The 20259-nt window shown below is 46.9% G+C and overlaps 6 protein-coding genes across 6 annotated transcripts; 4 read left to right on the forward strand and 2 right to left on the reverse strand.

Moving 5' to 3' along the window:
* Positions 1–123: 123 nt before the first annotated feature.
* Positions 124–1994, forward strand: SPPG_05792 (uncharacterized protein). Its single transcript, XM_016754001.1, has 4 exons — positions 124–623; positions 698–868; positions 941–1172; positions 1233–1994. Exons 1-4 carry the CDS (start codon positions 163–165, stop codon positions 1746–1748), a joined length of 1380 nt encoding a protein of 459 aa, XP_016606855.1. The 5' UTR covers positions 124–162; the 3' UTR covers positions 1749–1994.
* Positions 1995–2487: 493 nt separating this feature from the next.
* Positions 2488–4930, forward strand: SPPG_05793 (CMGC/CDKL protein kinase). Its single transcript, XM_016754002.1, has 9 exons — positions 2488–2934; positions 3040–3246; positions 3325–3351; positions 3407–3470; positions 3545–3745; positions 3817–3956; positions 4030–4203; positions 4271–4374; positions 4442–4930. The coding sequence occupies exons 1-9, from the start codon at positions 2767–2769 to the stop codon at positions 4821–4823; spliced, it is 1467 nt and encodes a 488-aa protein (XP_016606856.1). The 5' UTR covers positions 2488–2766; the 3' UTR covers positions 4824–4930.
* Positions 4931–5003: 73 nt separating this feature from the next.
* Positions 5004–12371, reverse strand: SPPG_05794 (ubiquitin-specific protease UBP2; the record flags this gene model as incomplete). The annotated part of the gene is made up of 36 exons (XM_016754003.1): positions 5004–5092; positions 5156–5234; positions 5286–5374; positions 5435–5521; positions 5582–5630; positions 5689–5865; positions 5926–6003; positions 6082–6235; positions 6293–6368; positions 6426–6557; positions 6611–6710; positions 6780–6804; positions 6864–6893; positions 6955–7106; positions 7162–7335; positions 7413–7500; positions 7559–7661; positions 7734–7802; positions 7873–8018; positions 8105–8223; positions 9181–9327; positions 9393–9507; positions 9578–9657; positions 9731–9803; positions 9859–9895; positions 9954–10035; positions 10099–10260; positions 10326–10724; positions 10783–11031; positions 11102–11272; positions 11351–11511; positions 11576–11677; positions 11738–11882; positions 11957–12004; positions 12101–12199; positions 12285–12371. 36 exons carry the CDS (start codon positions 12369–12371, stop codon positions 5004–5006), a joined length of 4173 nt encoding a protein of 1390 aa, XP_016606857.1.
* Positions 12372–12465: 94 nt separating this feature from the next.
* On the forward strand, positions 12466–16851 carry SPPG_05795 (uncharacterized protein). The gene is made up of 25 exons (XM_016754004.1): positions 12466–12672; positions 12748–12944; positions 13009–13039; positions 13106–13211; positions 13285–13397; positions 13466–13631; positions 13690–13751; positions 13810–13940; positions 14003–14110; positions 14172–14263; positions 14324–14477; positions 14534–14583; positions 14640–14691; positions 14750–14837; positions 14893–15017; positions 15093–15215; positions 15281–15347; positions 15418–15474; positions 15532–15753; positions 15818–15933; positions 15999–16051; positions 16116–16176; positions 16244–16341; positions 16404–16527; positions 16601–16851. The coding sequence occupies exons 1-25, from the start codon at positions 12513–12515 to the stop codon at positions 16676–16678; spliced, it is 2634 nt and encodes an 877-aa protein (XP_016606858.1). The 5' UTR covers positions 12466–12512; the 3' UTR covers positions 16679–16851.
* A 6-nt stretch (positions 16852–16857) lies between these two features.
* On the reverse strand, positions 16858–18379 carry SPPG_05796 (coenzyme A transporter). The gene is made up of 4 exons (XM_016754005.1): positions 17985–18379; positions 17706–17915; positions 17406–17637; positions 16858–17332 (listed from the first exon to the last, which is right to left on the reverse strand). The coding sequence occupies exons 1-4, from the start codon at positions 18367–18369 to the stop codon at positions 16945–16947; spliced, it is 1215 nt and encodes a 404-aa protein (XP_016606859.1). The 5' UTR covers positions 18370–18379; the 3' UTR covers positions 16858–16944.
* On the forward strand, positions 18378–20192 carry SPPG_05797 (uncharacterized protein). The gene is made up of 6 exons (XM_016754006.1): positions 18378–18607; positions 18727–19300; positions 19368–19642; positions 19705–19813; positions 19876–19998; positions 20061–20192. The coding sequence occupies exons 2-6, from the start codon at positions 18812–18814 to the stop codon at positions 20088–20090; spliced, it is 1026 nt and encodes a 341-aa protein (XP_016606860.1). The 5' UTR covers positions 18378–18607; positions 18727–18811; the 3' UTR covers positions 20091–20192.
* The last annotated feature ends 67 nt before the right edge of the window (positions 20193–20259 follow it).

Genomic DNA, 20259 nt, shown 5'->3' on the forward strand with positions numbered 1-20259 from the left:
TCTTGCAGGATTTCGAGTTGAGTGAACTTGCCACGGTGAGCTACAACACCCTGTCCGCGCAGTGGCACAGCCATCCATGCGTCAGTCAACGCCTCAACTTACCCCACACCTCCCGCTTTGGTGTACTCATCCTCAACTTGAACTCTGATCTATCCCTTCATCATGTCCTCAACATACGGTCAACAATGCGCATCAACAAATCGCCAGAAACTGCTGCGAAATCTTCAAGCAGCCGGTGTTAGCGGCGTGGTCTATCTTCGGGGCATGGAAACAACCGAACGAAAATGGACTGACGCTGAAATGCCCTTCAGACAGGAAAGCAATTTCTTTTACCTTACAGGTGCCACGGAAGCAGACTGTCACTTCATCCTTGACATTGGCACGAGTGAGAACCATCTGTTTATTCCCAAGTATGGAGAGGACTATGCCTTGTGGTGTGGCAATCCTCCGACTGTTGCGGATGTGAAGGCTAAATACGGAGTAGACCACGCTGGGACTGCCGAGGATATTTTGAGGGTATTAGAGAAGCTGAATCCGGGAAAGGTTCATATCCTTGACCAAGAGCAGAATCTGAGTGCTCTGGGAGACTGGAAAGGAAAGGCGGACAAGGGTTCTTTGAAAAAGTAAGTTGAAAGTGTGGTTGAACGTCAAAGCTCGCACGCAATAGATCTGATCAGCTTGTCGGCCTATCCCACAGAGCCATAATTGATGCACGCGTCATCAAAAGCGAAGCCGAAATTGCATTAATGCGGAAAGCTGCCAAAATCAGCGGGGACGCCCACATTGCATTGATGAAAGCCGTTCGACCTGGAAAGGACACCGAACGTCAACTCCATGCGTTATTCGAATACGAATGCTTCCGCAACGGGTAGGCTCTCGTCATGATGTAATGAGGGCAGGCTTGTAACCTCCTAATCTCGTCTTATATGTACCTTTTTAGTGGCCGCTTCCAAGCGTATACACCAATTGTTGCATCAGGCCGAAATGGGAGCGTCCTCCACTACGTCAATAATACTGACCCTGTCACCTCTGAGAAGAGAGATATGCTTTTGGTGGATGCTGCTTGCGAGTACGAATGCTACGCTGCGGATATCACCAGGACGTACCCTGTCGGAGGCAAGTTTGAAGGAGATTGGAAGACTACATATGAGATTTGTTTAGACATGCAAAAGGTATGCTCGCTTCTCGTACTCGGCACAGGGTAGGATGTTACTCAGATTACTCGGTTACAGGCCGTGTTGCGGGCTATCAAAGCCGGAGTGGAATGGGAAGACATGCACCGTCTGGCGAATAAAGTCGCCGCGGAAGGCCTCTTAAAAGCGGGCATCGCCAAAGGCACACTCGAGGACCTCCTTGGCAACCACATTCCAAACATCTTTTTTCCACACGGCCTGGGGCACCTTATTGGCCTTGACGTTCACGACGTTGGAGGTTACCCCGAAGGCGTGTCGCGCATCCCAGAACCTGGCCTACGGTACCTTCGTATGCGCCGAAAGTTGGAAGCAGGCATGGTAGTCACCGTGGAACCAGGGATCTATTTCGTTGATCCCATACTGGATGCTGCCCTGGCCAACCCTACTCAACGACAATTTTTGAACGTGGAGGTGTTGGAGAGGTTTAGGCGGAATGTTGGAGGTGTGAGGATTGAGGATGATGTTGTAGTTACAGAGGATGGAATTGAGAATCTGACGGGATGGGTGCCAAAGGAGATAGCGGATATCGAAGCCGTTATGGCTGGAGCGAAATGAAGATTTTGATATATTTCGACAACGGCAGTTTAGAATCTCACAATGCTTAACCAGCAATTTGAATGCATGAGTGGTGACCTATTACGCATTACTGCGATTTCTATGTCTAGAGAGGATATCAAGTCTAGAGTTGGGTTTCCTTACCGGTAGATGATCAATAATGTACTTAGATAGGGACGTGCCATAATAGCGCATTCATCTTTGAACACTCTTTTGAAGTGTTTGAGGCTACTTTTGTGCCGCCCACTTGAGGACCCACCAAATTATCTTCGTACCGTTCATATCGCTGGGTTCTAACTACATTCTTCTGTGAGAGTACCCTTTTATTGAGAAAAGCTATTAAATTTGAGACTTCACATGAGGTTTGTCCCATCGTGTCCGTTTCTGATCTCGGCGGACTAGGTAGCTGTCGCGGCTTTTTCAAAAAGTTTCTGGTCAAAGACCAAACTTGCAACTGAGTGCACTTTCGAGAGCTGTCCTCAGCCAACCCTATTTTCACATAACTTACGTTTATGTCATCAAGACCTGGAATACATGCAGTTGAACCCTGCAGTCTCACCATTTAGACATCATGCAGGACTGTGATGCATTAGAAACCTATTATACTGGGACCTGGACACATGGATAAAGGATAAAGGACTAAAAAGAAAATGTCCGAAGGAAACTTGGTCTCTGCCTAAATTTGTTGCAAGATCAGTGTCGTGGTCGATGAGGGATCATCCCTAAATCTGTAGGGTATGCTTGATCGCAATCAGATGGCCCCATTTAACATGACAAGCAATTCTTGGACACCTTCTTTTTGCAGGTGAGCGATGCGACCGAGGTGGCGACCGACTGCCTATCACAGTCTACACATCGAGTCTCGCTCTCTAAACTTGACCGCTGCATCCAAAGTTCACAACGTTCTGCATACCGTCTCCATTCAGATCAATTCTTTAAATAGCCTACCCGCATCCTCCGAACGTCGTCAAGCATAATATCTATACACCCCTCCTGCGAGCCAGTTGCTGGATTCATAATGGAGTACTATGAGAAAGTCGGTCCAATTGGAGAAGGCACTTACGGGGTTGTGATGAAGTGTCGACATAAAGAAACTGGGCAAATCGTCGCTATCAAAAAATTCAAGGAAAGTGAGGACGATTTGCAGATACGAAAGACAGCATTACGGGAGGTGCGAATGCTCAAGGTATGGCGAGTTCAGTCCCTTGTTGCTGCCAAATGTTGGATTCTCTGTCTCTCTCTCTCTCACATATTCATGCTCATCATTATCCGCACTGTCATTCACCTTTAGCAACTGAAAAACGACAATATCGTCAACCTTATTGAAGTATTTCGACGAAAAGGAAAACTCTATTTGGTCTTTGAGCACCTCGACCACACCATCCTCGAAGACCTAGATAAACGACCACATGGGCTCTCAGACGACCGTGAGAATGGGACCGTCCGGAAAGTCATGTGGCAATTGTTAAAGGCGACGGACTATCTACATTCGCATAATGTGAGTTGGATCTGCACCATATTTCGACCATTTCACTTTTGCATGTCTGCCATCTCTTAACTTTCTATTAAATCGTAGGTTATCCATCGAGATATAAAACCGGAGGTATGTCCGAACGCCGACTTGCTCTGATCCTTTATCTTACCAAGGTTTGGAACAGAACATACTAGTGTCTGTTAACGGTGTCGTAAAGCTCTGTGATTTCGGTTTTGCCAGAACGTTAGGTAGGTCTTGATCGTTTGGCAACCGTTATCCTTGCTACTTTCAAGTCTTATAATTTTGCATGGCTTTCAAACAGCGGGACCAGGAGCAAAATACACCGATTATGTCGCGACACGCTGGTATCGGGCACCAGAACTCTTGGTCGGTGATACTGAATATGGGAAGGCCGTTGATGTTTGGGCTACCGGATGCATTTTCGCCGAGATCTTGACAGGGCAACCACTGTTTCCTGGAGATACTGATATTGATCAGTTGTACAGAATTATGAAGTGCCTCGGTGAGGAGCCTACTGTCACCCATTCAGCCCGGGGAACAAAGGCTGACATTCACGTATACTCCATTTTATAGGGCCCTTAACAAAGAGGCACATGGAAGTCTTCCTCAAAAATCCTCTCTTCGTTGGAGTGCGCATTCCAGAAATAGGTAGAACTACACCAATAGAATCCAAACTACCGAACGTGGCGCCAGATGCAATGGGATGGTTGCGAGTGAGTTTGGCATCTTTTTCATTTTGGGATGAAATGACCATATGGCTCAATTTTCGACTTGGCTTTGGATCAGCAATGTCTCATCTATGATTCCGATCAACGCGCCACTACCCGTCAGCTCATGTCACATCCGTACTTCCAGTCGGATGGGTTTGCGGACAGATTTGAGATAGAACTTCGGCAGCTAATTGATATGGACAAGGAAAGAGAACAGGCTGACCGCGTTCGACGAAGGAAGCCAAAAAAGGTTTGTTTTGCGTTCTGTTGAACGGAGGAATACCTTGACTGCCTGCTAAAATATGGATCGCATATAGCAAGGACAGCATTACGATAATCGAAATCTAGTCAGTAGAAAAGATGCGCGACAACCACTTGAAGACCTGGAAAGCAATGCGAAAAGGCACGCCGATGATGACAGGTAGGGCTACCTTCCCATCTAACGCAGCAATGTTACCCTTCTTTTTCACATGTTCGCACCTATATAGGCAATATACCGTGTCCAGCATTCCTCCAATCCACGGCGCCCAATCGTATTCCAAGCAATCCTACTATGCAACATCCACGACAACGGGCCCGACTTCAAATTATGGTGGCGGTAATGTTGGGGGCGCTGGGGGACATCGCGAAGTCATGTCTCGCGACGGTAGCATGGGGTTCGGGTTGGGTTTGGGCGGATTCGGTGGATTACCACCAGTTGCAAAGAAGAAAGTAGCGTCGCAAGCAATTTCATTTCCCAAGATTCAGGCTGGCTACGGTGTTGGTGGGACCGGACTGATGCGAGGGAATGTATCGCCATCACCAGGACCAGGATTAGGGGGGATGCAGACTCATGGGTATGGGGAGCGTGGAACTGGCGGAGACGATTGAGCCAAGTGTTAGTTTCAAAGAAGCCATGACGTTCGTTTGGACGGAGATATATGTTTATATATACCAGTTATGGGCATTGACCTCCTCCTTACAATCTACTCTTTCCGATCTATGTACATCCAGACTGAAGTTCAGTCAAACTATTGCTACAGATGGGCGGCGACCCGCCAACTTTGCCTATCACGGTGAACTAACACCAGAAAATCGCTCTAAATAATGTGCACGCATTTTGGGGCTGCGCGCATACGCATTAAGGATTTGTTTTGCATCTACACCAGGGAATTCAGTCGTCGATGCTACCATAATACTCTAGTACAAGAACAATGCCCTACCTGTTGCTTTCACATAAATCAAGGCGTAAGCATTTGCTGTTGATCCAGTTGTATCCGAAAACACATCCGATTCGGACACCTGTAGAAGGTTGACAAAGGGACAAATCAAGCTATAAGGAACATCCTGTACCTTGGATACGACGGAATCGTCAAACTTCAGCCATCTGTCGTTCTCCTCGTCGTAAATATATGTCCAGTAATGTCCGAAGGAGGCTTCGCCTAAGCATAGCAGTCAGAAGGGTCGTTGGAGGAGTGCAATCGAAATAGGCAAGCACGTACCAAGATGGATGAAAACAGCGTGCAGTTTGTACTCCAGCTGCTTCATGTCCGCAGACGAAGCCACCTCGCCAATATCTGTCGGCAAACCTGAGTGGAGAACACGTTACATGTTACGCTCCCAGTTCCTTGAAAACCATTTGATCTAACCATTTTCTTCGTCGGTTAGCATCGTATCTTTTCCTGACACGCCATCGTCCTATTTTCCAGTACAATCTCAGTCTTCAGGCAGAGTTCAGTACGTACAAGCTCCTAACCTGCGTTGTTGGGTCACTGTCCCCGTCAAGCTTCGTGGAATGGTCTCCCAATACATGATCACTCCCTCTTCCTTCCCGACATTCGGCATGATATCGATCCAAATATATTGTCTTATGATATCGCAGGTAATCATTTGATTTATAGGCCTGATTCTTTTCGCGATCGTATTTTACTCGCTATAACAAGCAGTCAGCATTCCAAGTTGGGAGAGTATTGCACTTGGAGTTGAACTTAACTCTTATCTGCACAGTCAAGACAGGAGGGGCTTCCAAAATAAACAATTCCTTCTGCGCCTCTTTTCCTTCCAGATCTACCTGATTCCGACATACGAGCCAAGTGTGAGAATCAGCCTATTTCTCAGGACTATAGAATAAAACACCTGTCCCACTCACCTGTGTCGTCTCAAAGTAGGCATCCAATGCGGTGTACAGATCTTCCTTCACCTCAACAATTAGATGACTAAACTCCTCGCTCTTATAGCTTGTATTCGGCTCTCCAGTGGGATTCGAATATCTCAAGGTTTGCTTGGTCTTGCCGAAAAATAACCTAAAGACGCTTCTGAGCAGTGCTGGAAGATTCTTGCTTCTCGATATGCTCACATACCGTTTGACAAGGTTGGTCTGCACTTCAGCTGGTACGAGCACAGTCTCCAGCAAATCCAGGATATTATCCATTGACTCTATGATGAAATGCATAAACCCCAGCCAACATTCCAGTGGCAGTCATTTTGGCTCACCACTGATGTCTTGCTGTTGTCCAAACAAGTTCTCATTATTGAGTGCAATTTCTGCCAGTCGCTTAGGAGGTTCAACGCTTGCAGTGTCCGTCCAGATAAGGTCGGTGAAGAGGCGTTGAAGCTGCTGAACAACTGCATACAAATCAGGCTGCGTTTACACCGTCAGAGACTGCATTGAGGCTCACATTCAGCCGATCTTTGTCGTTTTTGCTCCTGCTCTCCGTTGAAGGTCTCAGATTTGAAATCTATGACAGCATCACGGAGAGGTCGGATAGTGAAATATAACTGGAGATTACGGGAAAAGGGAACCATCAATCATCCGCGCGCACAAGGACCATGCAAAAAGAAACAAACCTGGAGTAGGGAGTTTAGATAACACCTGCAATGGAATTCTGGTCAGTGGATGTATAGAATGCAGAACTGGAACTTCACACTTACGTGTTTCCAATATTTTGCATCCCCGCTGGGCTGAAAAATAATAATTAAACAGGTATCGTGGTTGGTCAATGAAGTACCGGAGGCAACTTACAGGTCCGTGACACCAATGTCCATAGGCGCCGCGTCCTGGACAAAGTGCTGGCCAGTCTCCAAGAAATGCTGAAGCACAGAACTGTCCCGGGCGATGGCAATGCTTTTGAGTGCCTCCTTAAGTTCTCGTTCTTTCTGGAGTTGATTAGTAGCCTATACTAGCTTTTAGAACGACAAAGAAGCGGTACGATGATCGAATTGGACTTACAGAGCGTGCATACGCAATTATCACCATGTCATCCGAAGCATCTTTCACCAATCCGAACATCGCATACGCGGCTTGAACCTCAGCTTCATAAGGTATGCCTTTAGACCTCTCCACAACAACGAGTTCTTGTAAATCGTTACTATTTCGTGCCTGTGCAATTTCGGCCACCGCATGCTAAGTCGCCAAGTCTCATGTGAGCTTTCCACTATGGACCGGCAAGCAGAAGACGAGGCTTAGCATCCACAGCCTACCAGATATGTGGGTAACCCTTTTGGGTCCTCCCTTTGCAGGATTGAATACATCCATTGTATATTCTTTATGCTGGTATCGGTTGCGTCCCTGGACATGTGGCGCCGTTAGAAGGAATGGTCGGTTCCTTGATTCAAGGGGCCCTTACCTAGTAAGACCCAAAGTTTGATGATGTTTCGTAAGGTCTCCATTTGAATCCGCATTAAGGCTTTTCAGTCGCGCCACTATGTCGGACCCTGCGTCTGCTTGAACTGAAATGTAGCCAATGAGCGACAGTTTGCTTTCAGACCATTCACAAGATGCCAAGAGTTCGAGCGACGTACATTTACTACCGATAAGAGAGCATATCGAGACAGTAGCACAGGTGAAATTTAGCCAGTCGTCATTGGAACCTATTGTTGTTTGTCGGCGTTATGGTCCGCCAGCAAGGAAAAGGTGACTCTCAGAATGCATGGAGCAGACCTGGAGGTCCTTCTTTTTTCCATCTTTGAAACTGAACTTCTTGGTATGCAAACTGAAGTCTATTGTCACCCTCGGGTAGCTCTTGTGGTATAAAGTGTCTAGTGATAGAATCGTACATGTAGCCAAGCTGGCTAAAGATGAAAGAGCTGTGGGGGCACCAGAGAAGATTAGGGAATATGAATCATGACCAGCCATCCACTTTCATTTGAGTATCCAGTTAACGAAACGGCACCTGTGCTCATTGTATCCGATCCAACTGGAGAACGCCCTATTTTCGACATTGATGTTCCTTCGTACCTTGTTCTTGACCATGTCCTCCAAATATTTGGAGAATATCTTTAATCCATTAAGCTGATGCCGTATCTCTTTACCGGCAAACAGCTTCTGAAGGGTTTGCAGTGGAACTATTGGCCAATTGAGTCGGCATTCTACCAGTTTGCTGCATTGGCAACAGCTCGCCACAAATTCCGTTCCACTACTCGCTTCATGCACATGGAAATGATGGCAAGGGGCATCGGTCGAAGGGCACTCTGAAGTCCCAGCAGAATTTATCACCTCCAGGTGCACCGAGCAGTCCTTGCAGATATATGACACTGCCAACGAATTAGGTGGTTCGCACCGGAAGAAATGATGAATCTGGCAAGAAGATGCAAGAACTGAACGTGAGAGTGTAAGCAACAGTAGGGTGGGCGACATGAAGCGCACGGGCGGCGAGTCGGTGGTCATGTTTGGCAAGCCGATCTTTGAAGATCGCGCGTAGCGATTGTTGACGAACCTCGCTAGTTGGCAATGGGGGACACCTCATGGGTGGTAATTCACGTGGGCAGGAATTTGGTGATGAACCTTTGCTCGTTGCTTTTAACTAATCTTCGATTGCACATACTGCTCCAATTAAAAAAAAAATATATATAGGCTCAATATTGGAAATGCAGCAGTAGGTATTATCGTTTGAATTTCACACGTAGCAAAGGTAACTGGAATCGGAAAGTATCATCAATTGTAATCTACCGGGCAACAATATTCATGTATGTGGGACTAATTTGGCGGATACTCTTCCCACCATTAACAAAGGTTTATCCTCCTTCTAATATCAGATGTTAGGAAGAAGGCAGATAATCAAGTACATTGGTTGTCCATGGTCACGTTTACCTTTATTTCTCCACTCTTCGGTCTCTTCTTAGGCGGAGCAGCCCCCCTCTCTGTATCATCATAAATCTTTAGGACTTTAGGATCCTTTGCTTGCGGCTATTTTTATATAGTGAGTCCTCATCACAGAAAGGGACAGCATGAGCGAGATTGGAAACTTACTCTGGCAACAGCAGTCGGGTCCCCTTCAGGTATATACACTAACGGCTTTGGATGCGGCAGTTGTTTGGTAACTTCTTCTCGTGGAGGCTCTTTATAAAGCCGAGCAAGAGTGACATTTGCGTCTTCGAGTTTGGCGTACAATGCCGTCTACAAGAGGGGACATGTTGGCCACAGTCATGCTGAATCTACTATCAATCAATACGCCGAGTTACCTTTTGCCATGTTCCAGGCATACCTTCTGTAGAGGTTGTAGGCTCTCCATTGGGAATAATGCGGAAATCACCGGTGGCAAAGGCGCGGGAAAGGGTTTTGAAACGACGTAGATACCTGGTAATGGGCAGGCGAACGTTGAAGACCAGGACATATGTTCAACTATGTGCGGTTTCCAGGCACTCACGCATAACCTCTTTCCAGCTCGGCTTTTCTTGTCTCCTTTTCAACCTCTGGCGGTATGTGGAGGGCGCTTAGGCTTGCTCCCTGATAGGGTAAAGCGGGTGTCATTAAGTTTATAGATGTAAACGACCATCCGGAGTGTCATGCCAAAATGTACCTCTTTCTCTGGAACCCGTGCTTTAAGCAGTCCTTTGGCATCCATATACCCTGGGGGCACGCCTTCCTGCTGACTAGATGACAGAATGAGTTTACGTCCCCGGACATATGTATATATCATAAAATTACCTCTTTGTCCAGGCGCCTTCATCGTCGAGTGTGACTCCTGATTGACACCGGTCAGTTTTTGCAAAATCGATTGATGGAGCAGTACATTAAGTTACCATGTAGCTTCATCAATCGCTTCGCTCGATCCCGTCGTGACTGCCGTGCTCTAGCGGCAAGGAAATCTTCAAACGTCCGGGTCTGGATATAGCGGTTAGTCTCCTGACGGATTCGGCTCCTGAAACTCATTCAGAAAATGCACACCATATTTTGGAATTCCTCCGTCCTTCGGGCTACTTCTTTCTCCAGGAAGTCTACAAACTTCTCTCTTTCCTTCAAGCGTTTACTGAGCAATTGATTTTCGCTTAGCATAGAGTCGTACTTGACACTCATTCCTTCGTAGTCAAAGCGAAGTTCATTGGTTTCCTGGAGTGGAAGGGGATGGTTCATGGGACATACTGCTTTGGGAATCCCGAATTACAAAAACGTACCCTTGAGATTCGTTTCAACATATTTTCAATGGAATTATGTCCCTCTCCCTTGGCATCCAGAGCCAATCGAATGACCTTGTGCCTCAAATGCTCCTTCTCCTGGGCCAGCACATTGATTCTCGCAGTCATATCATCCAATTTTCTCTGATTATCTGTCTCTGCCCGCAGCCGCGCTTCTTCCCTATCCGCAATCATCTTGTTTTTCACTTCAATCGTGGCCATTAGATCTTTAATGCGCGTTTCCAGCGATTTGAGGTGTGCTTGAAGTTTGTCACATTTGGATTCAAGTGAGACATTTTGACGTTGCAGGAGCGAAACTAAATGTTTCTGTTCGCTCTCTTGGTCGGATTTGACACGCTCAATTTCCCGGGCATGCTCTTTACGTATGTTTTCCATGTCCTGTGGTAACTTGCATGTAATTATCTTTCAAGACAGCAAAGTAAAGCAGGCGCCATACCATCTCATGCTTCTGCATTAGATTCTGGAGGTCGGACCCTTCAATAAGGTTCATAATCTTCGCATCTTTTGCCACCATCATGTCCGCGTAGAACTTGTCCTTGGCTTGGATAACGTACATGATTTCTTGTTCATATCTGGCTGCCTGGGATGACAGCTCATCCTCCAGCTTGGCAACCTCGGCATTGAACAGGAATTCAGCGGTCATCCGATATTCATCGAATTGCCCTTGCATTGAATACAAAAGACCCTACGGAAAGGCACAAATCTCTATCACCTTCATCTACTGTGTGGACATGGATACTATACGAATATTATACCTGGTACTCTGTCATCAGGCGCTTCTTGTCTTCAAACTGCTCTCGTTTATGGTTCTCATATTCGTCACGCAGTCTTTCGTATTCTTCTTGCTGCATTTTCTGGTACGACTCGTTCTCGAGTTTTGTCACTTCGATGAATTCATCGTATTCTCTTCGAATGCCTTCAATGAGCTGTTGTGTACGTGTTAATACCTTCCAGATGCGCCGTGGTCCCTGCAAACGGATCGACTATGAACACTTTTAACCCACCGCTTCAACTCCTTGCAATTGGTTTTGCTGCTCATTATGTCGTCGGTTGGCGTCCGCTGCAATGTCCATGATTTGCCGCTTCTGCTGTTGAATGGTTGCATTCGCGTCTTCGAGTTTTTCTTGTAGGTCCATGATGTCGTCAGGGACTGCAACTTGGACCTCTGCAGCAGTGTAAATACGTATCACGTAGATATGGCAAGTTGTAAAAGAGTCCAAAATACCAACCTTTCTTTGCGGCATTTTCTGCGTCTTTCAGTGCCGTGGCACGGAACTGCCGCAGATCGTGCAACTCTTCCTGGACGTCCGTCATCTGACGTTTAAGATCCTCTAGGAAAGTTTATTAAGAAGTGATACATTCCGGTCAGCCGAAGCCATCACTTAACTCACCCGTTTTGGCAACTTCTTCTTCGTACATGCTCTGGGTTTTAGCCAAGTCCTCCCGCACTTGTTTCAGCTCCGCTGACTTGCGCTCTAATGTAAAAAGCGCTTCGGAAAGATCTTTTGCTGCATTCGGTGTGGATGGGGATGCTACCTTCATGGATGCGACAAGCGATGTTTAATTCATGCCAATCGGATTCACCAAATCGTCACCGAGCGAACATTTACCGAGTCGTTGGTGATCCTCGCCCCTTTTCGTACGTGGCCACCTTGAGTCTAAAACAAATTTGAAGCAAACAAATATGCAAAGAGCTATGGAAGTCAAGTTCTCAAGTGCTTTTCCAACTTGGTTGCTTCTCTTCCTCTGCTTACCGTTGGTCGGGATGGTGTAGTCTTTCCTTCTTCTAGCCGCAATTTGAGCTGTCGGATTTCATCCTCCATGGTCTCATTCTGCACAGCTTTATTGTACAGCTGTAGGGGTACCGCAAATCAGATAAGATCTCAGTTTGGTTATGATATGACTTCTGGTAGGATTTAGCAAGCTTTGAAACTGTACCTCTCGCTGCAGTGCATTGAACTTCGCACGCAGTTCATTATTTTCTCGGAAGAGTTGATGCAAAAAGTCCGAGTCTGCCTTATCCATTGTTCAACCGCCGCAGAGAGGGCAAGCTGGTTGGTGCGAGACAAGCTGATCGGGTTTGCGACACGACGTGGATTATGTCAGCAATATGCAGCAACTTGCCTTGAGGACCTTCACCGAGCTGAAATATCGATTCGCACCACCATGTTTGGAGATATTCGCCAGTCAGTGGTCCGTCCATCACGCAGTGCCTTTCCCGAGCCCAAACTTGGCATCCTACGACCTTCTACCACCCGACCAACCTCTAGACAAGTACCTGAACACACCTCTCGTAATGAGCCTGGGTCGACGAAAGGGCTGCGAGGTATTTACTGAAGAACGGCAAAATTTCCAAATCTATATCAGCAACACTCATTTTGTTCCAATGCGGTGCTTCTAGCCATTGATGCCTCCCTTGGTGGAGCAAATATCCGTATCGCCCGCCGCATGATTGTCACGACGACTTTAAAACGCTCCTTAGCTGTTGATGTCCCCATAACGAACTTCGACGTATGCCTGCATGCAAATCTAATTGCTACATGTACGGGAAAGGTTGTCTATGTATGGTCCCTGGACTCACTGTCGATCGTACACAAGGTAGGTTGTACCGCGATGGTCAGGAAAGGATGGTCATGGTCGTTTACCAGATGGTATAATCCAGTTCGGTAGGACTACAGGAAGTGTTCACCGAGGTAGGACTGTGATGACCCCACACAATCCATTGTGAAGCAGGGAAGAGTGTACTGAACTTCACTTAGAAAATATACGAGATTGCAAATTCAACATTGCCGGAACGCTGCTCGCCACATGCGGGGAAGACAAACGTATCGTTGTATGGAATCTCAAAAGTTTACGAGCAGAAAAGTGGGTAGGGGAGATTTCATGATTCATACTACGCTTTAGAAACCTCGATTCGCTCAGCTCATCTCATATTTAGGGTCATCGAAGCCCACAGCGGCGTGGTCTATCAGATCGCCTTCACAGAAGACGACAGCAGACTTCTGTCAGCGTCGGATGATGGCAGAATTCAAATCTGGCAATGGAAGACTGGTACGACTTGCATCTACGGTGCCAATGCTTAACCAATGTTGTCAAATTGTACCAATGCTGCTGTCCAGGTACGCTAGTCGGATCATACATCCGACATCCCGCAGCAGTTCGATGCTTCGACTTCAATTACGGCCACGCTGACCGCATTGTCTGTGGTCGAAGTGATGGCCATATCAGCACTTGGGATACACTCAGTAAGCTAATCATTGACGACGTAAAACCAGACCCAGATTGGTGAGAGTGCAATGATAGCATACCATGAAGATATCGGAGATCTCACCTTTATTTTCAGGGTGCAAGACGGTGCGGAGATGAATTTGATGGCATGGGCCGATGTAGATCGAAATCATACCGGTAATGAATAGATGGGTGAACAAGAGCGAGGCAACAAAATCTCACATTGTGCCGCAAGGGTCCATTCTCTGTGTTAGAGTCTCTCCGAACAACCGGCTACTAGCTTCAGGCGCAACTGACAATACCTGTAAACTATGGAACATGACGTCGTATGCGAAAGATTACAACAGCGTGCAACAAGAGCTACAGGTCGGCCAAGTGTTCAACTGTAAGATGGATTTCTCCGTATCTTATTCCTCAATATATGATAGGAGTCAAACCGAGTTGCGCAGAAAATGGAAGACCCAATTAGAGTAGACGATGAGTCTTATAATGTCCAGATTGGCACGAAAGATTTCACTGGGTTGAAAATTGGCGATGTAAGAATCAAACATAAGCAATCGGCCGCTGGGAGCGCTTGTCTTAAAGTTTCCATTCAAGCTTCCAATTCCCCTCGGTTTTCACGCCGACCTCTTGTTTACTTTCCGGCATGAGGGTCCTGTATTAGCTGCACGGTTCAACAACAGCTCAAGGTATTTTGCACACACTCACAGGAAAAGGATACTGTCATGAAGCGTTCACCTATCTTGCAGCATTCTTATAACAGGCTGCGTAGATTCCACATGTCGCCTATGGTCCGTACGTCGAGGGGATCTACTTTTCCAGATCAACGTCCCTGCACCAGTCACTTCGATATTTGTTGATGCTGTTGATGACATGTACTGTGTTTGCCAAAATAGGCTATTGGTAAGTTGTGCATTGGTGGATATATGTGTCATACGGTCTAACAGCTCCTTTCGTAGTTCTTTGGTATCAAAGCGCACACAAAGGAAGAGGACCTGCCAAGTTACTGGTAAAGATCTTCAACTTTTCGGAAGCATTATTTCTCTTCTTCAACGTTCTCTGTAGGCAACGCCGCTCCATGAAGTCACTACGAGAAGACGCGGTGGCAACAGATAAGGTCTATCAGTCACTCGAGGAGTAATGCATTTCAGGAGCTAACGAATTTCATGCAACAGCAATTTCCCATGGAGCAGCTCACTACTGAAGACGCTCAACTCGTGTCGCAAATTACGGAGGAAATGGAGCAGGGCGGTGCACAAAAGAGTGAGTGAAGTTCCAAGCCGTCCTTTCTCTGCACTGGTCTAAAGACAGACGACAGAAATCACGATTCCCGAACTACGCAACCTCATCTCACACGGTCTCATCCTTCCAACGTTTCTGGACACCCTTTTGGAGCAATACAAAAGTGTAGATACCGCGCAATTAGCCGAGAACATGAAAAATGTAGGTAGCTGCTTCTTCTACGACAGCAACATCAGTATCGAGGCTCATTTACTGTTCCTGCATATGCAACCAAAGCATGAAATAGCGTCGCGACAGATTCTGCGGCTCATTGTAAATACCAACTTCCACCCGCGAGATATTTTGACCGCAATGGCTTCGAAGAAAGATGCGGACACTCTATACAATATGATTCGATCTGTATGTGTTCGGATTTTGCATCGTATTGCCGCAGAACGCTGAGAACTTGTATCTTCCTTCTGTAGGGGGTGCCAATCACGAATTACATGCTAAAGCTGGGATACCGACCGATAGATGAATCCGCTACAGAAGGTATTTGCGAACAAGTGTTGGGCAATCTATCAGCGAGTTAACACTACCTGGAACGCCAAAAAAAACGCAGAGAGTAAAGCTATCTTCCTTAATTTACATGACTTCTTCCCTCGCGGGAAAGCATTGCGTAGGTTCATAATCACTGCTAGTAATGGCTCGATGCTAATATAGACTATCGATATAGTACCCCGTGGCCAAGGTCCAACTCGGATGCGCACAGGTCCCAAGGGCCAACAAGCGAGCTTTGGGCCAGGCGAAGATACGGAGGAATACAGTTGGTCAGATGAAGACGAGGAGGCATACCTACTCGAAGAAGAGATGCGAGCAGAGATGCTTGCGGCCCGTAATCAGCCAAAAGGAAAAGTTCTGCATTTCATTCCGTCCGAGCAGATAAAGTTATTGAAAGGTTCAAAGTACTCTCCAATGTTCCTCGCAAGAGAAGGCCTCTAAATGTCGTTTTCGCAATACAGATTTCCACGCAAACCGGGACATGAAGCCGATATTCCTTAGGGATATCGTTTTGGATTTGAACCCGACATCTGGATATCCGAATTTCAATGTTGAAGCAGAGACTCGTGATACACGGGTACTTATCGCTTTGCTCCCGTGTCGAAATCATTGAGGTCCTCAACCGTAACCACCTTTCTGTAGCCGATCATTGCACAAAAAGCCGTACAAAGACAAGGCGTTCGCTTCAACGAAATGTATGTGTAACGCTCCGTGCACAATTTGCATAGCATACAATACTGACGACAAACCGCTCATTAGGTCAACACTGAACCGGATCAATCGTCAAGCTCCCCGGGGGCAACGATCATATGGGGGCAAGGTTGGTTGACGGCACTACCTGAAGTTCAAAATCATAACTGTCGTCTAAATCTTGCTGGTCATTACAGGCATTCAACATCCGAGACTTACCATTACAGCTCGGACCCGGATACGAAAGAGTCCGGGCATCTCTATCCAGTTCCCAAACAGTTTTCCAACCAGCCAAGTAATTTACTTTGGGAGTATTTTATTAACTTGACCGATTGAAGTACCTAAACGAAGATTTAGGTACCTTCGGGCACGCGGTCTGAACATACGCTTTCATCAGCACGGACAAAATGTACGAGGTGGTCATTACCAGCGGGGACACGTATATGCCGAGCCTATCGTGATACGGCAATCAAGATCTCAGGTCCGCACACCAGTAACAGAGTTCCGTCTCGTGTTCACAAGCACTGTTTGCTGACAATCATATCCATTGCCAGGATATCAGACAACAATTTGTTGTCGGACACTCTGTCTCCTTACGCGAACAAACAATCGATGCTGATGCGGATATGTAAATATGTGTTTAGTAATGTACCTGCAATCTTCCCTATAGGCCGCATTTAGCGCTAAAAGTCGTCCATGGTTCCTTTAATTCTCATGAGCGGGCGCCTCTAAATGTGGTGATGATTGATCCACAGATGCCACTACAATGTTCGCACATGCTCAGCATGACATGATGAACCGCAAGAGGCAATCTTTTCTCATCAAGTATATATTCACGCGGAGAATGCCTCCAGTGACTCAGGTAGCGAAAATCTCTATATGTCCTCTATCTGTAGGCCTAGTCAATCCCCAACCAACTTTTCATCCACTCATAAACGAAGAAGCTAACTGCACTCATGGGCATCACCTTCATGTAACCTATGCTCAATCCTACAAAGAATCCTCTCCAGCCCCTTCGTCGCGCGATATCCAGAGCGGTTTGTGCTGTAGTGCGCCGCAACTCGTTTCCGTCTCGAACCACCCCCGCGACTTGCATGTTACGGCGAATTACTTCAAACGGGTAGGCAGACGTTTGGGCGATGGCCCCTGACACTGCCCCGCATGTCAGGTACGCCCACCATGTCAATTCTGCTTTATTAGGGTATTTTGGATGTGAAGTGAGGGTGTATTTTCCAAGTGTTGTTTTGGCGAAGGTCTTTAGCCGTTCGTACACCAAGAAGCTGACTCTGCACAGGTGGGACAAGTCAACGTGTGAGTCAAATTACCAGCGATACACAAAAGACTTGGTATTCCACATACCCAGCATAGGGAATAATTCCATACAGCGTTGGCATGAATCCGCGGTAAAAATTCATAACACCAACTAGTGGTCGCAGCGTTGGCCGAGGATTGTGGACAAAGGGACTCGGTTCCGTATAGATCATGCGAACCACATCACTTAGTTTTATCGGGTGATGGTGTGCCCGCACTTCGAATGCCAGCCGTACTCTTATAAGATCCAATGGGTAGGAAAAGAATACAGATGTACAACCTAGTGTTCTTAGAAATGAGAATAGTCCCCATACACAAAGGCAGGCGGCAGGCGACCAGAACACTCACCAGCCAAAGATCCAGCAATCATATTCCGAAAAGCTGACTGACTCTCTTTTGTTGGCATGATTCTATGCTTTATTTGCTCGTAGGCCATAAACTTGATGGCAGCGTAGGGAAAGATTCTGAGTAATGTTGCGGAATGCCCTTGAAACAGCCCTCGCACACCGTAAGCCCGCTTGATATCACTTGCAGCTCTAAATACACCGAAAAAGGTTCCTGCCGTTTAAAACGCCATATTAGCTCCCGCGCGCTTGCCAATGCACAACCATCCGTCTGCCAGCACACCTGAATACTTTTCGAAATGAGGGTTATTGGTTTGGAACAGAATCTTCACTCTATCCAGGGGTGCTACGGCTGTCTTTGCCGCACATCCTGCAACACCTCCCGCCACCAAACTTCGCCAAATATATTCCAGACTTTGTCTGTCATAGTTGGGTTTTATCTTGGCTGTTGTTGGGGTAGCATCCGCTGTCTCCAGACCCACAGCAGACGATGTGCTAGATGCAGATGATGACGCTGATGTTGGGGTTTGCGGTGACAGGGGTGTGAGCGGTGCTATGCTTTGGTGAGATGAGTGCACCGACGCTTGTGGGGTGTTGGCCATTTCGTGTGTCATCGTGAACAACACTTGCATCGCCCGAAGAAAAGGACGAGGCTGCTTAGTAAGCATGATGTGGTCTCGTAAGAACCAAAAGTCAACTGTATTTTGGAGTCTGGAGCCGGTGAGCTGACTATGGTCGTAATAGATTGCTGGATATATTGCCTTGAAAACTTCTCCGGAGATCGTTCTAATAACGATCGGACAGACATGAGCATGGGTCGCTTAACCCCCACTTGAGAGTGGTGCGCATCATCAAACCAGATAATAATATTCAACCTGCAAAAGGTTACGAATACGGCCATCTGAAGTAGGTGCAAGCCATTATGTCATAGTATATATTTTCTTAGGATTACATTGTAGTGTTACTGGTTAGAAAAAGCAAGACGAAAGTCAACTCACGTCTTAAAACTTGGTCTTATTCTGCAGCGTGTAGATCAGTTTGCAGACCGATCGCGGTCGTTGGTGCGCGTCCGAATTTGAGCCCCACTTAGATTGAATATCAGTCAGTCGCATGTCGCCAAGCTCGTCGCTAACGACCATTCCAGACGACCAGACGCTGGCCCCAATCGCAACATGGATTCTGGAACATTGTGCCGCACGAGTGTCATCTGCGACCACATTCAAACCAAGTGCAACCACTGCCCTGTACTCCCGATTGCACCGCAAGCTTGCACCCTATTCTCCGGCTTTCAGCGCTGAATTCTCCACAAACCTAGCCGCCTGTATTGCAGAGATCCGCTATTGTTTGACCCTATCCCCCAAGTGCAAGCAGGTGCGACAAGATTTTGTTCACCTGCTGCAGACTATGCAAGACATGGAGGGAATGAGGCGCACGACGGTCAACCGAGCTCTGGAACCCCATAGTACAGAAAAACGAGACTGGTCAAAGAAACGCCGAAAAGTCACGGTCGTCAGAGAGAACCAAACGGAAACTTTGCGAGAACGCTCGGGGGCTGCTGAGAAGCTTTTCGTCTCAGCATTTCTTGGTTTAAAGCGACAAGTAAGCTAACCTGTTGTGCACTTTTATTCCGTACCTGAATGTACATTTACGTTTTTCCTCCATGGAGCTCATTGTGCAGTCAATCTACGAAACACCTTACTCGCTCTCAAAGTGCCTGGCATTCCTCAACACTCTTCTCCCCAATCCCGTCTCTGAGCAAACCCTACAATCACGGTGGACTCTCCCGGATAGCCACGGTCCGGCACACCAACTTCGAATAGAACTGTACGATTTGTTAGACAAAGTGGATGTATACCTGGAAAAACGTACAGTGATCTCCAATCGGAAGCGAAAATCGCATGAACCAGAAAACGGGAAAGCGTTTGAGGATTCAGGCCCGGGGTACGATCGCGCCTCCTTGCCTATCTTGTCACAGATCATCATGTTTATGGATATCCATTTAGGGGAGAAAATGGCTCTATGATACCAGAAGAAGAGCGCTCGTCCATCGAGTCTTTCGCAGTTCTTCGCGAATACGATGCCGCCCTCAGTTGGGAGAGGGCATGTGAACAGGTGAGAGTATAGTGGAGTAATGCATGTAGCGAGACGATTCTATCTCATGCTCTATGGCGAAGGTGATGGAATACTTGCAGGCTGCAGAACAACTGTTGCTGGATGTGTTGAGGACCGAACAATGTCCAACATGCGGCGAGGACAGCTGCGTAGGTATAACCGAAGGAAAAACGATCCTGCAGAAAGTACGTGTATATCCACCTCTGTCAACTGCTCTCATGTTTTGACACCTTTGCTACTTGATTAGATCCAGACGCACCGCTGTGCTTCACCATGATATATCCAGGCCCCAGTTGGATTATTGCGTTCATGTATTCATGCCATATTTTCGAAATGCTCAATGTATGCATTCATGTTTTATATACTACATCCTCTCCAATTGACTGCATCAGCCATCCAGTTGTCGTTTGTTTATATGAAGATCGAATATTAGGTAAGCCTCGTCA

Source organism: Spizellomyces punctatus (genome assembly GCF_000182565.1).
Source record: "Spizellomyces punctatus DAOM BR117 chromosome Unknown supercont1.10, whole genome shotgun sequence".
NCBI classification, from domain to species: Eukaryota; Fungi; Chytridiomycota; class Chytridiomycetes; order Spizellomycetales; family Spizellomycetaceae; genus Spizellomyces; species Spizellomyces punctatus.

Coding starts and splice junctions, on each gene's coding strand:
- SPPG_05792 (XM_016754001.1), top strand. CDS start 163: ATGTCCTCAACATACGGTCAACAATGCGCATCAACAAATCGCCAGAAA. Junction 624..697: donor GACAAGGGTTCTTTGAAAAA/GTAAGTTGAAAG, acceptor CCTATCCCACAG/AGCCATAATTGATGCACGCG. Junction 1,173..1,232: donor TTTGTTTAGACATGCAAAAG/GTATGCTCGCTT, acceptor ACTCGGTTACAG/GCCGTGTTGCGGGCTATCAA.
- SPPG_05793 (XM_016754002.1), top strand. CDS start 2,767: ATGGAGTACTATGAGAAAGTCGGTCCAATTGGAGAAGGCACTTACGGG. Junction 3,746..3,816: donor CAGAATTATGAAGTGCCTCG/GTGAGGAGCCTA, acceptor TCCATTTTATAG/GGCCCTTAACAAAGAGGCAC. Junction 4,204..4,270: donor GACGAAGGAAGCCAAAAAAG/GTTTGTTTTGCG, acceptor GATCGCATATAG/CAAGGACAGCATTACGATAA.
- SPPG_05797 (XM_016754006.1), top strand. CDS start 18,812: ATGTCGCCAAGCTCGTCGCTAACGACCATTCCAGACGACCAGACGCTG. Junction 19,814..19,875: donor GGGAGAGGGCATGTGAACAG/GTGAGAGTATAG, acceptor TCTATGGCGAAG/GTGATGGAATACTTGCAGGC. Junction 19,999..20,060: donor GAAAAACGATCCTGCAGAAA/GTACGTGTATAT, acceptor CTACTTGATTAG/ATCCAGACGCACCGCTGTGC.
- SPPG_05796 (XM_016754005.1), bottom strand. CDS start 18,369: ATGCTTACTAAGCAGCCTCGTCCTTTTCTTCGGGCGATGCAAGTGTTG. Junction 17,638..17,705: donor GATTGCTGGATCTTTGGCTG/GTGAGTGTTCTG, acceptor TAAGAACACTAG/GTTGTACATCTGTATTCTTT. Junction 17,333..17,405: donor GGAATTATTCCCTATGCTGG/GTATGTGGAATA, acceptor CCACCTGTGCAG/AGTCAGCTTCTTGGTGTACG.
- SPPG_05795 (XM_016754004.1), top strand. CDS start 12,513: ATGTTTGGAGATATTCGCCAGTCAGTGGTCCGTCCATCACGCAGTGCC. Junction 14,264..14,323: donor CGGTTCAACAACAGCTCAAG/GTATTTTGCACA, acceptor CCTATCTTGCAG/CATTCTTATAACAGGCTGCG. Junction 14,838..14,892: donor GCAGGGCGGTGCACAAAAGA/GTGAGTGAAGTT, acceptor GACAGACGACAG/AAATCACGATTCCCGAACTA.